At 46.6% G+C, this 15,606-nt stretch overlaps 1 protein-coding gene across 2 annotated transcripts in view; it reads left to right on the top strand.

Moving 5' to 3' along the window:
- pde3b (phosphodiesterase 3B) overlaps positions 1–15,606 on the top strand; it is a 190,304-nt gene that overhangs the window by 172,657 nt on the left and 2,041 nt on the right. For both annotated transcript variants that reach the window (XR_014619384.1, XM_084307520.1), the window contains exons 11-15: positions 182–295; positions 842–1,041; positions 9,057–9,260; positions 10,075–10,236; positions 14,908–15,160. Coding sequence is in view for 1 of the 2 variants with exons in the window: in XM_084307520.1 (XP_084163646.1) it covers positions 182–295; positions 842–1,041; positions 9,057–9,260; positions 10,075–10,236; positions 14,908–15,160 (933 nt within the window). In the remaining variant the exon portion in view is untranslated. The remainder of the gene's footprint in view (positions 1–181; positions 296–841; positions 1,042–9,056; positions 9,261–10,074; positions 10,237–14,907; positions 15,161–15,606) is intronic.

Genomic DNA, 15,606 nt, shown 5'->3' with positions numbered 1-15,606 from the left:
TGAACCGACGGTTTGAAAATGTCTATGACTTTCCCACCTTCTGAATGTAATTTCAAAGGTCATTAAAAAACATTTCTGAATCAAAACCGTTATTTGCAATTGTGTATGAAGTACTTGCAGAACAGGGATTTAAAGTCATTATTGACTTTGACAAGGGCGAGTTGTGAACTTGTTTTCTCAGATCATAACCGGGTGCATGCTACTGATGTGCTCCACGCTGTCTGGTACCTGACCACTCGGCCAATCCCTGGCTTCCAGCAGATCCACAATGAGCATGTGACAGGAAGTGACACAGGTAAACCTCATAAGATGTCCTCCAAAGCATATTGATGTACGTGTGATGTATAATGTATGGATTCATGTAGTGTAATCAAAGTGTGTCTGTCTGTCTGTCTGTCTGTCTGTCTGTCTGTCTGTCTGTCTGTCTGTCTGTCTGTCTCTCTTCTCTCTCTCTCTCTCTCTCTCTCTCTCTCTCTCTCTCTCTCTCTCTCTCTCTCTCTCTCTCTCTCTCTCTCAACCCTCAAACGGATTTAGTCCAGGTGAGGGGGGGGGGACTTATCCTTCTTTCTGACCCGTTCAGTCACACAAAGCCTACTGTGTTGTTGTTGTTGTTTCCCCCAGATTCAGACAGTGGGACCTGTTGTTGTTTCCCGCAGATTCAGACAGTGGGATCTGTGTTGTTGTTTCCCCCAGATTCAGACAGTGGGATCTGTGTGTTGTTTCCCCCAGATTCAGACAGTGGGATCTGTGTGTTGTTGTTTCCTCAGATTCAGACAGTGAGATCTGTTGTTGTTGTTTCCTCAGATTCAGACAGTGAGATCTGTTGTTGTTGTTTCCTCAGATTCAGACAGTGGGATCTCTCCAGGCAGGACATCCTACGCCTCCTCCAAGAGCTCCAGCATCTCGGACGACAGCTACGGCTGCCTAGCTTGGAACATCCCCGCTCTGGAGCTCATGGCCCTCTATGTAGCAGCTGCCATGCACGACTATGACCACCCCGGTCGCACAAATGCCTTTCTAGTAGCCACTAACGCGTCTCAGGTAACTCTAAACTTTTTTTTTTAAATCCATCTTACTTGGATAATAGGGAGGTGTAGTGGTTACGTCATTGTTGTTTCCGGCCGGTCCACCTCGCTTGAAATTGCAATGTATTTCCAATTGACACATTTCTAAATTGTCTCGTTTAAAACAAATAACGCACTAACGTTGGCATGGTGTACCTTTCTGTGTGTATTCATCCACAATCTATAGCTCAACAGGAAATAATTCGCAATTAATCGTAAAATAATTATGTATAATTGTATTTCAACCAGAAATGCTTAAACAATAATGTTAGTGATAGAAGGGAACTCATTTTGTGCAAAAATGGAAAGCTTGCCAATGTTCATGAGGCAGAATTATTACAATAGCCGATAATACATTTTCCCAATGATAAATCCCTATACGGGTGGACCGCGCGGGAAACTAAAGTGACGTCAGACTACACCTCCCTATTCCAAACTAATAAAAGTGTATCGTGAGCGGGGGGACGGGGACGGGGGGGACGGAAGGAAATGTGCGGACTATGGGTTTTTAAAACTTATCGCAAATCAACCATGCGAGTTATATTCACACTCTGTTGTCTCTTCAGTTAACCAGGTTAGCAATGTAGCGATTGACGTATCTCAAACCCGCCCTCTTTTCTTGATCCGATCCTCTGATCACAACTGTTGCTTTCCCTCTGACAAACAACGTCGGTTCCTCTATGCTGTCCGAGGTGAAGAGGAACAGAGGGATTGAGACACGTTTGGCCCAAAGCTTTCATGGTAACATAGCCTAAGCTGTATGGAATGTCACATCATTAGTGGAAAGAAGCGTCCATATAACAACGCGGGGAGAAACAAACAGCGGATACTCCAGGGTGTTGTTTGTGACTTCAGCGTCATAGCGTCATAGATGGAACCCTGCCTCCTCTTTTTCTAAATGTTTTTGCCTTTCAATAATTTTCTCCCATCCCCAATTTAGTCGTTATGCCAATTCCCATCCTGGTCATTGCGCGCATTGCCCCACTGTCGGTCTGGGGAGGGTGTGTAGAACTACCACATGCCTCCTCCGATACATGTGGAGTCGCCAGCCGCTTCATTCACCCGACAGCGAGGAGTTTCACTGGGGGAACGTAACGCGTGCAGAGGTTCACGCTATTTCCCCCAGATCCCCTCCCTGCTGAACAGGCGCCCCGACCGACCAGTAGGAGTCGCTGTTTGCAACGACCAGGACTCATACCCCACCGGCTTGCCACCCGCAAACCCAGCCGCGCTAGAACCCTGCCTCCTCTACAGCAAACGTTCACCCTTTCCACCTGTCGGTACATTTAAAATGTTCTGTGCAACTGAGTCCACAGAGTAAATCTTCACAGATTTGTTGGCCAGTTGGAAGCAGTTGGTCCATTTAACATCTCTCTCTGTGAACCCCGGGACCCCACAAGCTAGTGATGATGGCACTGTCAGCCTCACAGAGTTGGAAGTTGGCATTTAAAGCCGTAGTAGGCAAGTTAGCCAGAGAAATTATAAATGATCTCCAGAGTGAGTTTACCTGCCCAGCAGAAATAGAGCAAGCTCTGCATACTTTTTCAAGCCCATGCACGCGCAACAAAGGTTTTCCACATGACTTCACCTTCTGCTTGCTCTAATGACATGTTGCAGCAAAACTAGTAACTTAACAGAGAGTCAAGGGAGCGAGAGGGGGAGATCACTGCTGACCTCTCGCACGAGGACGGACACTGTGGGCTAGATCCACAAAGAATGGATTGCACGGGGGCAGCTACGTGGCGTAGTGGGCAAGGCGCTCGCCACAAATGCGGAGATGCTGGGATCGCCTGTTCGATCCCAGCGCTCCACATTGCTTTCAGTTTAGCTGGTCGTTCATACTAATACATATTGGCCGTATTAGGGGGTGGGAAACTGATGGGTGGGGATCGGGTGTTGTGGACAGCGACTCCTACAGGTCGGTTGGTGCGCCTGCGCAGTAGAATCAGGAAGTGTCGGGGGCAGCGTGAGCCTCCCACGCGTTACTCCTCGCCACTGAGAGATCGAGCTGCGCAGGTGAAAAGATGCGACTGCTGTTACCTCAAGTACCGGAGGGGACTTGTGCTATGTATGACTTAGTCCACATTGCAGCCGGCTTGTGTGAGGCAAGAAACAGCGTTCGTGACAGGGGAGGGTTGAATTGGATGATACAAAAATTGGGATGGGAGAAAATATAGAAAATGGGAGAAAAAGTGGATCAAAAAAAAAGAATGGATTGCACGGAGCAAGTTGCACCCTTACTTACAATTCATTATGAATTGAAAATGGGGGACCCTGATGTAAACAAGACGAAAGTCTTTCTCTGGTCTGCATCCCCTTAACAATTGTGTGTATTGAGCTGTACTGTATTGTACCCATTCTGCAATCTGTTAATAAAGTTTTCATTCAATCAATCAATCTGCACGGTCAGTGTACCGTACTGTAGATCTACCAAAACCCAGTACCAGAGGGAGACTCATTCGATCTTTATTTAAACTTGAGAATTCCGATATAGTCCAGATGTTCATACTTTCGGCAAGAATGTCTCTGGCGACCGGTACCAGCGCGGTTTTACCCCAGGTCCCTGTTGCACCAGCTGCATGTAAAGTGGATTCACTGTGAAAGTGAGTTACTGTACAATGTAACTCTTTAAGTTACAACCAAATAGAACAGAATTACCATCACTAATAACGAATACATTTCTACACCCAGCATCATCCTTTTCGGTAATTCCATGCCATTTTGGTACACCGACGGGGGTATATACATCATGTATACTATGAAAGAAGAAGAACGTAGACACGATACTTAACCCCGTCTCTCTTCCACTGTACTGTACAAGGTTGCTTCCGATTATCTCACGTTCATCTATCGCAGCGTCCTGTGAATCCCCAGACGCAGAGTATCCACGCTTTCCGATTGTGGCCGACTCTCTCTATTTAAATAGGCGCCGTGTGTGTGTGTGTGACAAAGGTGCAAGGCTAACTCAGTAAGCCCCTGTTTAAATATTGTATTTTCACATGACCAGTGATAAGAGCGCTAAATGTCTGGATTGTGTAAAATTCCCTAGAAACAAGGTTACGTGATGGGAGACAGAACTATGAACCTATTGATTTTGACAAACACTGTCTGGAAAGACAAACCGGATCATTTTGTTTGGTTAACTTGTGTCCCCCTAACTGCTCTGTCACCCCTGTCTCTATCTCTTCTTTTCTGTCTCCGTCCCCCGACTTCAGCCCCCCCCCCCCTCTCTCTCTCTCTCTCTCTCTCTCTCTCTCTCTCTCTCTCTCTCTCCGTTCCCACCATTCATGTCTAAACAATAGTGAAGGATAGCAAAAGCAACTCTTAGGCAACTCTTAGGGTAGGCAATTTTGGAGAAATGAGCCAAAGAGTGAGCTTACATGTCCCAGCAGAAATAAGAGTGAGCTTACAGTACATGTCCCGGCTGAAATAAGAGTGAGCTTACATGTCCCGGCTGAACTAAGAGTGAGCTTACATGTTCCGGCTGAAATAAGAGTGAGCTTACATGTCCCAGGTGAAATAAGAGTGAGCTTACATGTCCCGGCTGAAATAAGAGTGAGCTTACATGTCCCGGCTGAAATAAGAGTGAGCTTACATGTCCCGGCTGAAATAAGAGTGAGCTTACATGTCCCGGCTGAAATAAGAGTGAGCTTACATGTCAAGCTGAAATAAGAGTGAGCTTACATGTCCCGGCTGAAATAAGAGTGAGCTTACATGTCAAGCTGAAATAAGAGTGAGCTTACATGTCAAGCTGAAATAAGAGTGAGCTTACATGTCCCGGCTGAAATAAGAGTGAGCTTACATGTCAAGCTGAAATAAGAGTGAGCTTACATGTCCCGGCTGAAATAAGAGTGAGCTTACATGTCCCAGCAGAAATAAGAGAGATTCTCCTAGACCTGTCTGCAGCCTTCGACACAGTCAACCATCAGATCCTCCTTGCATCCCTCGCAGGAATGGGAGTGGCTGGCTCTGTGCTGACATCATACCTCAAGGACCGCTCCTACCAAGTGTCATGGAGAGGGACCCTGTCGGCCTCCTGCTCCCTGTGGACGGGTGTCCCCCAGGGCTTGGTCCTTGGACCCCTTCTCTTCTCCCTCTACACTAAATCTCTGGGTAACATTATCACGTCTCATGCCTTCTCGTATCATTGCTATGCCGATGATACTCAACTCCTCCTCTCCTTTCCTCCCTCGGATATCCACGTCTCTGAGCGGATATCAGCCTGTCTGTCCAACATCTCCGCCTGGATGACGACCAACCACCTCAAACTGAACATAAGCTAAACAGAATTGCTTCACCTGCCGGCCAAATCCTCCCCCCTGACCGACCTTTCCATCACAGTCGAGAATGCAGCTGTGACCGCATCCCCGACCGCCAAGAACCTTGGTGTTGTCCTCGACGACGACCAGTTGAACTTCTCCGCTCATATCGCAGCGACAACCCGAACCTGCAGATTCCTTCTGAGCAATGTCAGAAGGATCCGCCCCTTCCTGACGAAAGAAGCCACCCAACTCCTCGTCCAATCAACAGTCATCTCCCGCCTCGACTACTGCAATGCACTGCTTGCTGGCCTTCCGACCACTGCCACCAAGCCTCTTCAACTCATTCAGAACGCAACCGCCCACCTGATCTCAAACCTACCGAAGTCAGCCCATGTCACCCCACTTCTTGGGGACCTGCACTGGCTCCCCATTGCAGCACGAATCCACTTCAAGGCCCTCGACCTGGCATACCATGCGGCGAAGGGAACAGCTCCCGCTTACCTCCGGTCAATGGTCTCTAACTACACACCCTCAAGACCCCTACGCTCTGCATCTTCTGGCCGCCTCCTACCCACTCCTATCCGGGCTCCAGGAGGGTCATCAAAGAGAAGCCGCCTATTCTCAGTCCTTGCCTCACAATGGTGGAACGAACTTCCCACCACAGTTAGGACAGCCGAAACCTGTCCAATATTTCGCCGTCGACTAAAGACACACTTCTTCAACCAATATCTGAAATTTGGGGGGGATTATAATAATCTAACCCTAACTAACCTTACTGTCATGCACCTAATATACTAACCTACACTGTAGCACTCAACACATTGATGAACATTGTTACTCAGCTAATTGAGTTGTGCCCTTCCTGATGACTTGTTGTACAGAACTTGTAAGTCGCTTTGGATAAAGTGTCGGCTAAATGACTAAATGTAAAGAGTGAGTTTACATGTCCCGGCAGAAATAAGAGTGAGCTTACATGTCCCAGCTGAAATAAGAGTGAGCTTACAGAGCGGCCGGGTAGCGCAGCGGACTAAGTGTCTGTCTACCACGCAGAGACAGTGGGATCGAATCCAACTGCCGCGGTACCTCTGGCTTGGTCGGCCGTCCATACTGACACAATTGGCAGTGTCAGCGGGAGGGAAAGCCAGTGGGGTGGGTCCTGGTCGCTGTAAACAGCGACTCCTACAGTTAGGTTGGGGCGCCTGCACAGTGAGGGAAGGATCTGGGGCAGGTAGTGTGATCGTTCCACACGTTACACACCCCCAGTGAGAGTCCGAGCTGCCAGGTGAAAAGAAGTGGTGGGCTGGCTACACATGTGTCGGAGGAAGCATGTGATAGTCTCCGCCCTCCCAGACCGATGGTAGGGGGGGGTAAGTGCGCAACGACCAGGAAGGGGATTGGGAATTGGCATAACGACTAACATTGGGATGAAAAAAATAAAAATAAAAAAGAGTGAGCTTACAGATCCAGCACTGAAAAATCAAACCTCTACTGCTCCTCCACCACTCCACGGGCCAAACAGATTTTGTGACTCCTATTGTTCTGGACCGGGCCAGATTTCACACCTCCACTGCCTCCCACAGTGTATCAGGCTGGGGAGACTTTTTCATCTTAAATTTTTATTCGTCCCAAACGCCCCAGCTCCATCCGATTCCTTAGCTTTTTTCACTGTTTACTTATCATGCATTGCAACACTAATATATGGGCAGTACCCCGAGTCAGACTGCCCCGAACCCACTTATAAAAAATTATATTGGGGGTCTGAGGGCAGTAGCCCCCGACCCCCTACCTGGGGGAGCACTTAAGTTAAGTGCCCTCCATTTGTTCTTTTTGGGGTCAGCTCAGTCACCCCCGAAATATAACACCTGAGTGCTAGTTCTAAAGTAGTAGAAGGGTGGCAGAAGCGCAGCATAAGGGAACTGAATTTGAAGTGCTTCATCTGTACATGTCCCGGCTGAAATAAGAGTGAGCTTCCATGGGCGCTCCAGTAGCACACCATATAGCGCGCTGAGTCGCGAAGCGGTCGTCCCGGGTTCGCTTCCCACACCCGGTGACCATCTGCCGCATGTCTTCCCTTCTTCTCCTCCCGTTTCTCCCTCTCTCCTCTGTTGGTCCTGCATGGCCAGAAAAAAGCTGTAAAAATGTTAAAATAAAAAAGATTAAAAAGAGTGAGCTTACATGACCCGGCAGAAATAAGAGTGAGCTTACATGTCCCAGCAGATATAAGAGAAAGCTCTGCATCACAAGACCAGTGTCATGCGCTGTGCGATGAGATGAGGTTTAAAGGGGAACTCCAACATTTTGTGAAATTAGCTTATTTAACATCTTCCCTGGAGTTAGACAAGAAGATACATACCTTTTTTGTCTCTGTGCGTGCATTTAGCTTTGGGAATAGACGCTCCGTTAGCATAGCTTAGCTTCATCACTGGAAGTGAGGCAGATCCGTAGCCTTACAGTGCCTTACAGTGTATTGCAAGGTCTGACATTGACCAAACTTGATATGCATGACCTTGGTGGGCTCTAGGTCAACTCCTGAAAAGGGGGTCAATGTCAGACCTTGCAATCAAAAGTTAGGGGGCGCACTGAAATTATGGCAAGGGTTATTAGCCCCCTAACTTTTGATTGCAAAGTCTGACATTGACCCCCTTTTCAGGAGTTGACCTAGAGCCCACCAAGGTCATGCATATCAAGTTTGGTCAATGTCAGACCTTGCAATACACTGTAAGGCACTGTAAGGCTACGGATCTGCCTCACTTCCAGTGATGAAGCTAAGCTATGCTAACAGAGCGTCTATTCCCAAAGCTAAATGCACGCACAGAGACAAAAAAGGTATGTATCTTCTTGTCTAACTCCAGGGAAGATTTTAAATAAGCTAATTTCCCAAAATGTTGGAGTTCCCCTTTAATCTCAAACCTTTATTTAAACTCGAAAGGCAACTGAGGTTCCCCTCATGTACAGCCACGTAGAGTTTACATACAGAGTTAAGCAAAACACACAGAGTTAAGCAAAACACACAGAGTTAAGCAAAACATACAGAGTTAAGCAAAACAGAGTTAAGCAAAACACACAGAGTTAAGCAAAACACACAGAGTTAAGCAAAACATACAGAGTTAAGCAAAACATACAGAGTTAAATACAAGTTAAGATCAAGGTTTTAAACTCTGCAACAGCGGGGAGAATCTCAATCTTTAAGGACTGTTGGAGCTTGAGCAAAATGCAGATTTTCCTTGTTCCGAGCAAACTCAAGGGACCTTAAGGACCAGCCAGTCACTAGAACAGGTTCCATAGGTTCCAAAATTCCATTCCAATAATGATGTAGTATAAGGAGGTAGCTTACCAATAATGATGTAGTATAAGGAGGTAGCTTACCAATAATGATGTAGTATAAGCGATGAGTGTCGTTTCCCCACAGACTCCCAGACGCACAAGCAGCTCCGAGTTGGATAAAAAAAAAAAAAATTCCTGGCCTCTGATCGGCAGATGGTTTTGCACAATGTGGGTATTTTTCTACGAGGACCATGATGGTATTACAACTCTGGGAACACCACCAAGAATCTGATTTATTGTTAAGATTGAGGCCCTGCCCTTTTGGAGTGGCCGATTACAGGGCCTGGGACAGTCACCAGAATGTTTTTGAAGAGGATTCCGCCATGTATTACCAAAGTCTGTTCTAAAAACATTGCAGAGAACCACCTTTAACCCGTCTCTGTCCCTCCCGTCCTGTCCCGTCTAGGCGGTGTTGTACAACGACCGGTCGGTGCTGGAGAACCACCACGCCGCGTCGGCCTGGAGCCTCTTCCTGTCCCAGCCGGACTTCAACTTCCTGGTCAACCTGGACCACGTGGAATTCAAGCGCTTTCGTTTCCTGGTCATTGAGGCTATCCTGGCCACGGACCTCAAGAAGCACTTTGACTTCCTGGCGGAGTTCAATTCCAAGGTAGGGGGTGATGCAAAGGAAACTTCAAAAGAGAACCTTTAGCAATTACTGAATGATATGATAAAGAAAATAAGAAATAAAATACTACTAATATATATATATATATATATATATATATATATATATATATATATATATATATATATATATATATATATGAGTTTTGACTCCGTAGCCGGCTGTGCTTTGATCTGGCACCGGTATGTAAAAGGCAGCCGTAGTTTGTCTGCGTGGATATGTATAGAGTATACAGTCTACTCTTCGCTGAAGTCACATCTGTTAAAGGAACACGCCAACATTTTGGGAAATTAGCTTATCGTCTTCTCCAGAGAGAGACAAGAAGATGGATACCAGTTTCCTCTCTGTGTGCGTTCAGTAGAAAGCTATCTGGCTGCACGTTAGCCTAGCTTAGCACAATGCATGGAAGCGGACAGTGCCGGTTAGCCTTCAGGAGAGGTGTTAGTTTGACAATGCCTAGGCTAACCGGCACTGTCCGCTTCCATTCATTGTGCTAAGCTAGGCTAACGTGCAGCCAGATAGCTTTCTACTGAACGCACAGAGAGGAAACTGGTGTCTTATCTTCTTGCCTCTCTCTGGAGAAGACGGTAAGCTAATTTCCCAAAATGTTGGCGTGTTCCTTTTAAGACCCAAGATCAAGACCCCATAGAGTCTAAAGACACACTTTTAAGATGAAAGGATTGTGGGGAAAATAGCGAGGTGAAAGCACTGTGACCAGACGTGCAGATAAACGAGACTACAGCCCAAATCGTCCGTTAAAATAAGACCTTGTCCTCCGTCTCTCCTCGTGAAACAGGTGAATGACGTGAACAGCCCGGGGATCGACTGGACCAATGAGAACGACAGGCTGCTGGTGTGCCAGGTCTGCATCAAGCTGGCGGACATCAACGGGCCGGCCAAAGTGCGTGACCTTCACCTCAAGTGGACGGAAGGCATCGTCAATGAGTTTTATGAACAGGTACATCGTGCCCGTTGCCACTGGGGAGGAACTGTGCTGCTGAGTGATGCTGAGGGGTTCAAGTTTCTTTATTAGCTGTCATACAAAAATACAGAGTACGTTTATATAAAATGCTTCTTTCTGTTTTGCTCCAGAGATTGTGCTAGATAAAAATAGATAAGTATAAAATAAGTATAATAAGTATAAAATAGGGGCGGCTACGTGGCGTAGTGGGCAAGGCGCTCGCCACGAATGACGGAGACGCTGGGCTTGCCTGTTCGAGCCCAGCGCTCCACATTGCTTTCAGTTTAGCTGGTCGTTCATACTAATACACATTGGCCGTATTAGGGGGTGGGAAACTGATGGGTGGGGATCGGGCGTTGTGGACAGCGACTCCTACAGGTCGGTTGGTGCGCCTGCGCGGTAGAATCAGGAAGTGTCGGGGGCAGCGTGAGCCTCCTACGCGTTACTCCTCGCCACTGAGAGATCGAGCTGCGCAGGTGAAAAGATGCGACTGCTGTTACCTCAAGTACCGGAGGGGACTTGTGCTATGTATGACTTAGTCCACATTGCAGCCGGCTTGTGGGAGGCAAGAAACAGCGTTCGTGACAGGGGAGGGTTGAATTGGATGATACGAAATTGGGATTGGAGAAAATATAGAAAATGGGAGAAAAAGTGGATAAAAAAAGTATAAAATAGAAGTCAAGTACGTATACAAAAGTGTTCAATGTACATATATACAATATACAATGCAGAGTAGAAAAGTAACTGAGTTACAATACAATATACAGTACAATGTAGAAATGGAATGAGGTACACTTTAGGTACAACTTATAGTAAGGTGTGATGAGGTATGGGTTGTAGTGCAAATTCTTTACCAATAAATATAAAGTGTGTTAGGTGACTGCAGTGAGTTGTTTGTTTAACGTGAGTGTGTACGTGTGGATGTGTGTGCTGTGAGTGTATTTGATGGTTTGTTACATATAGTGGGGCGGCATAGCTAACCTATTGTTCAATTTGTGATAAAAGCACCAAATTTGGTACATATTTAGCTTAATATATTTAGAAAATATATGGATATTGGGGCATTGCAGATTGGCATTTTGGTGACCATGGTAACCATTTCCAAAAATGGCTGCCAGAGATTACTGGCATAGAACACTTTGGCCACCAAAGCTATTGTTTTTAACACCACAAATAGTATTTACATCCAACTTAAAGTGAAGAACATGTTTTATTAATATATTTTTTTATAATTGTTATATAAAAATGTAAATTTTAAAATCAACAAATATACAACTATTTACAAAACATAATTAAACATTTTCCTTTTTATCCCCCTCCCCCACACACAAAATGGTGATGGTGCTATTGCCAGATTAAACTATCGAAGAATGGTTCAACAGGGTTCAATTGACACATTCTCCATCACAGAAGCAGAGGCCTGTGCACTGAAGTGCAGCCTTCTTGCACCTGCAGCAATCTTTGCAACCACTCTTGCAGCAAAAAGAGATCAGCTCGTGGCAGGATTGTGATGCTTGTGGCATTGTCATCCAGTGGGGCTCATACATTCCTTCTGTCTTCACCCACCCCCAGTCAATTGGTGATGGCAGCACAGGGTCTGGAAGCAGTGTCTTCCCCCAGATGTGACCACCCTGGTAGACTGCTCTCTTGACGTGCTCCACCAGAGCAGCTCGGGTAGGCGGGATTTTCTGTGCCAAGCTTTTACGTGGAAAAAGTTTCCTTCTTGCCTGGTTCACCTTGGTGCAGGTGCTGGTTCACCTTGGTGCAGGTGCTGGTTCTATCAAATAGAAGTATGAAAAACCTCTCAATAATGTTCATTGCATCATCTGGGATCTCCTTTGGTCCATTTGCCAGCATCAGTAGTGCATCTGTCAGGTCCGGCAGTGACTTCCATGTTGACCATGCTGCTTTCTTTCCGTGTCCAGCAAAACTGGATACAGTGTCACAGCCTGTCAAAGCATGGAACATTGGAAGGGCACATGCCATCTCTGGTCCGAGGCACGCAGCTATTTGGTGGGCTGGCAAGTAGCAAAAGCTCTTGCCAGTTCTGAATGCTAGCCACAGTTCACATCCAGCTGGTAGTTGTGTTATGGCAAACACAGCCAAGACCACAACATTAGTGTCAACAGTGCGAATAAGCAATTTGTGGTGGCCATGCAGTGCAGCATGAGATACATGCAGTAGCATACGACTATCTGTTTCTTCATGGCTGCATGGGGCCAGGGTGTGGAGATCCTGCAGTGGCTGTGTGCTGAGCACCCCCATCCCATCAGTGAGGACAACCTCCTTGTCTTCCTCACTGAACACCTGAAGGAGGACCTTGGATAGGAAGCTGAATAGTTCTGTCTTGTTACTGTCAACCTGCAGAAAGTTCTGCCAGTTTCCTGGTATGGCCTTCCCAACCACATGTCTCCTTACACCCTTTCCACGCTTGGCTCTTGCTGTGCCTTTCAGGGAGTCATCCTTGTAAGTATCCCAGATAAGGTCCACACGTGACACAGCTGAGAATAGATATATGGGATGCAAACCTGCTGTGCATATTCATCAAATGTCTTGGCACCTGCTGGCTCCATCATCTGAATCATGGCAGCTCCATCAAGAACTACACAGATAGCATCAGGGGCTTTAGTCTGAGCTGGAGACGGGTCCTCCAGGCATTTCAGAAGGTCGCTCTTTGTCCCAAGTCATAATCTTCCTCCATCAGAGAGTGCTGGTGGCCATGCTTGGTTCTCATGCTGGAAGAAGTCTTCCAGGTTTCCATCTCTTGTTTGACAGCTAATGTAGAGTCGTGAAAAAAAACTCAACATCACTTTTCATTGATGTCAGCTGCTGCTTCTCCTTACTTGTCGTCTTTCGCGTTGAGCCAACAAACCGTTTCAACCGGTTGCGGTGGATTGTGTCATCAATGGGTTTTGTTCTCTCCACAAGACATTCCTTTGTGAATGCTTGGAACTGTTGTTGGCCAATCGTCTGTCCATTCTTAACAGTCCCCACTGCCGATGGATATGCAATATCTTTGCTGTAAAGGACAAGCAGGTCTTCACTCTCCTCTTCAAATGGGTTGCCCAGTTCTTCCATTACATTGACGAGTGAGCAGACATCTTTTCTAAATGCTTTCTGCACACTTGCTGTCTGATCATGGTGGAGCACCCCATCTTGTCTTCCCATGAGCTGGTGAGCATCTTCAAAGTCCTCAATCAGCGCTGCAACCTCAGGGCCAGCTACCATCCACCGTCGGAGGGCACTAGGGTTGTCTGTAAGACCTACCACCCCTCCATCACTCTTGATGCAAGCATTATTTTGCTCATGTGCTTGATCAATGGGGATTGGTCTTCTAAATGGTGAAATTGCCAACATTAAATTCTCTGGCAAAAAATATACACACGTTAATGTCCCCATGGGCCGGACACGTCTTCTTTAAACAAGTCAAGAAGAAACATAACAATAAGTCAAGAACAAAACAAGAACACCATAAGGACACATTTTTTTAAAATAAATGCAAATAAATGAATGAATGCAAGCACTCCCAGACATACCCCACGCGAAGGTAAGGAAAAACTCACTAAAACTAGGGATGTCCGATATTATCGGCCGACCGATATTATCGGCCGATATCGGCAGTAAAATGTGATATCGGAAAATATCGGTATCGGTAAAAAAAATAAAATTTACCCAGGCAAGCAAGTAAGAACCAATTCTTATTTTATTTATTGTCAAAAGTATGCATGTTGGTTTAATTCAACAACTTGTATGTTAATTTTAACTTTTTTTATGATCATATTTTGCACAGATAATGCTTACATTTAGAAAGCCTTTTGAATGCATCCAGTGAAATTATTAGTTACCTGAAATTATTCCGTTTTTTTGGGGGGAAACCCTGCATATATCGGTATCGGTTGATATCGGTATCGTATCGGTATCGGAAATTAAGAGTTGGACAATATCGGAATATCGGTATCGGTAAAAAAGCCAATATCGAGCATCCCTAACTAAAACCTAATAATAGGGGAAAAATTCTCCACAGGCAGTGTGGAGGAGAGAAACCTTAGAAGGGCCATTCAAGGGGGGATCTCCCTTCTTAGATGTCGGTGATAGTAGTGTTGCAGACTAACAGTTGGTAAGCATGCACTCATGTGTGTAGTGAAACACAGATGAGTGCATGCAATAGCAACTGAACATTTTGAAAAATTAAAGATAGAGCTGATAGCGATAGCAACTGAAGATTTTGAAAGATTAAAGATAGAGCTGATAGCGAATCTATTTGAGGCACAGGGGCGGCGCTTGGTCTCAAACACCAACTCCGGATGGGTTTTTCTACTTTTACTGGTTGTTAAGCCCTGGCTGACCGTGGAGCTAATGTTAGCTTTGTTGCCCCTGGTAGCTACATTATTCCTAGGTCTACGACAGTCCTACGACAGTCCTTCAGACAGTGCTGTCTGAAGGAGCTAGAGGAGGGAGGTGCTGTCTGAAGGAGCTAGAGGAGGGAGGGGAAAGGGGGCATGGATTTATTTGGCTTCCTACAAATCTTCTAAACTTGCCGACGACAGCTTTGTGTGACACCGTGTGCAAAATGAGGATGGTGTAGTTTAGCCCACGCTCACCACCACCAACACAGGTAGCCGCCGGTGTCCCATATTAACTGTAACTTTCTGCCCGCGGTCTCTCCAGGGAGACGAGGAGGCCAGCCTGGGATTACCCGTCAGCCCCTTCATGGACCGCGACTCTCCGCAGCTGGCTAAGCTACAGGAGTCCTTCATCACCCACATCGTGGGGCCGCTCTGTAACTCCTACGACGCCGCGGGCCTACTGCCCGGCCACTGGATCAGCGCTGAGGCATCCGAGGAAGAGGACGAGGAGGACGAGGAGCAGGTGGAGGACACGGAGACGGATGAAGAGGATCTGGAGGATGAGCTGGCACCAAGTAAGAGAGAAAAGCCTCATCGGTACTCTCTCTCTCTCTCCCTTCCTCTCTGTGCTCATTAATGATCTGCATACTGTGTTATACCCTAAATAGAGACCCTATGTCTATGTAGGTGTTTCGGCTATCTCTCTCTCTCTCTCTCCCTCTTTGTGTGTGTCTCTCTCCTCTCTCTCTCTCTCTCCCTCTTTGTGTGTGTCTCTCTCCTCTCTCTCCCTCTCTCCCTCCTCTCTCTCCCTCTCTCCCTCCTCTCTCCCTCTTTGTGTGCGTGTCTCTCTCCTCTCTCTCTCCCTCTTTGTGTGTGTATCTCTCTCTCCTCCCTCTCCCTCTCTCTCTTTGTGTGCGTGTGTGTCTCTCTCTCTCTCTCATTCTCTCTCTTTGTGTGCGTGTGTGTCTCTCTCTCTCCTTTTCTCTCTTCTCTTTGTGTGCGTGTGTGTCTCTCTCGCTCC

Source organism: Notolepis coatsorum (genome assembly GCF_963971535.1).
Source record: "Notolepis coatsorum genome assembly, chromosome: 2".
Classification (NCBI taxonomy): Eukaryota; Metazoa; Chordata; class Actinopteri; order Aulopiformes; family Paralepididae; genus Notolepis; species Notolepis coatsorum.
The sequence above is the reverse complement of the archived record's forward strand: the minus strand, read 5'-3'. Positions and strand labels throughout refer to the sequence as shown.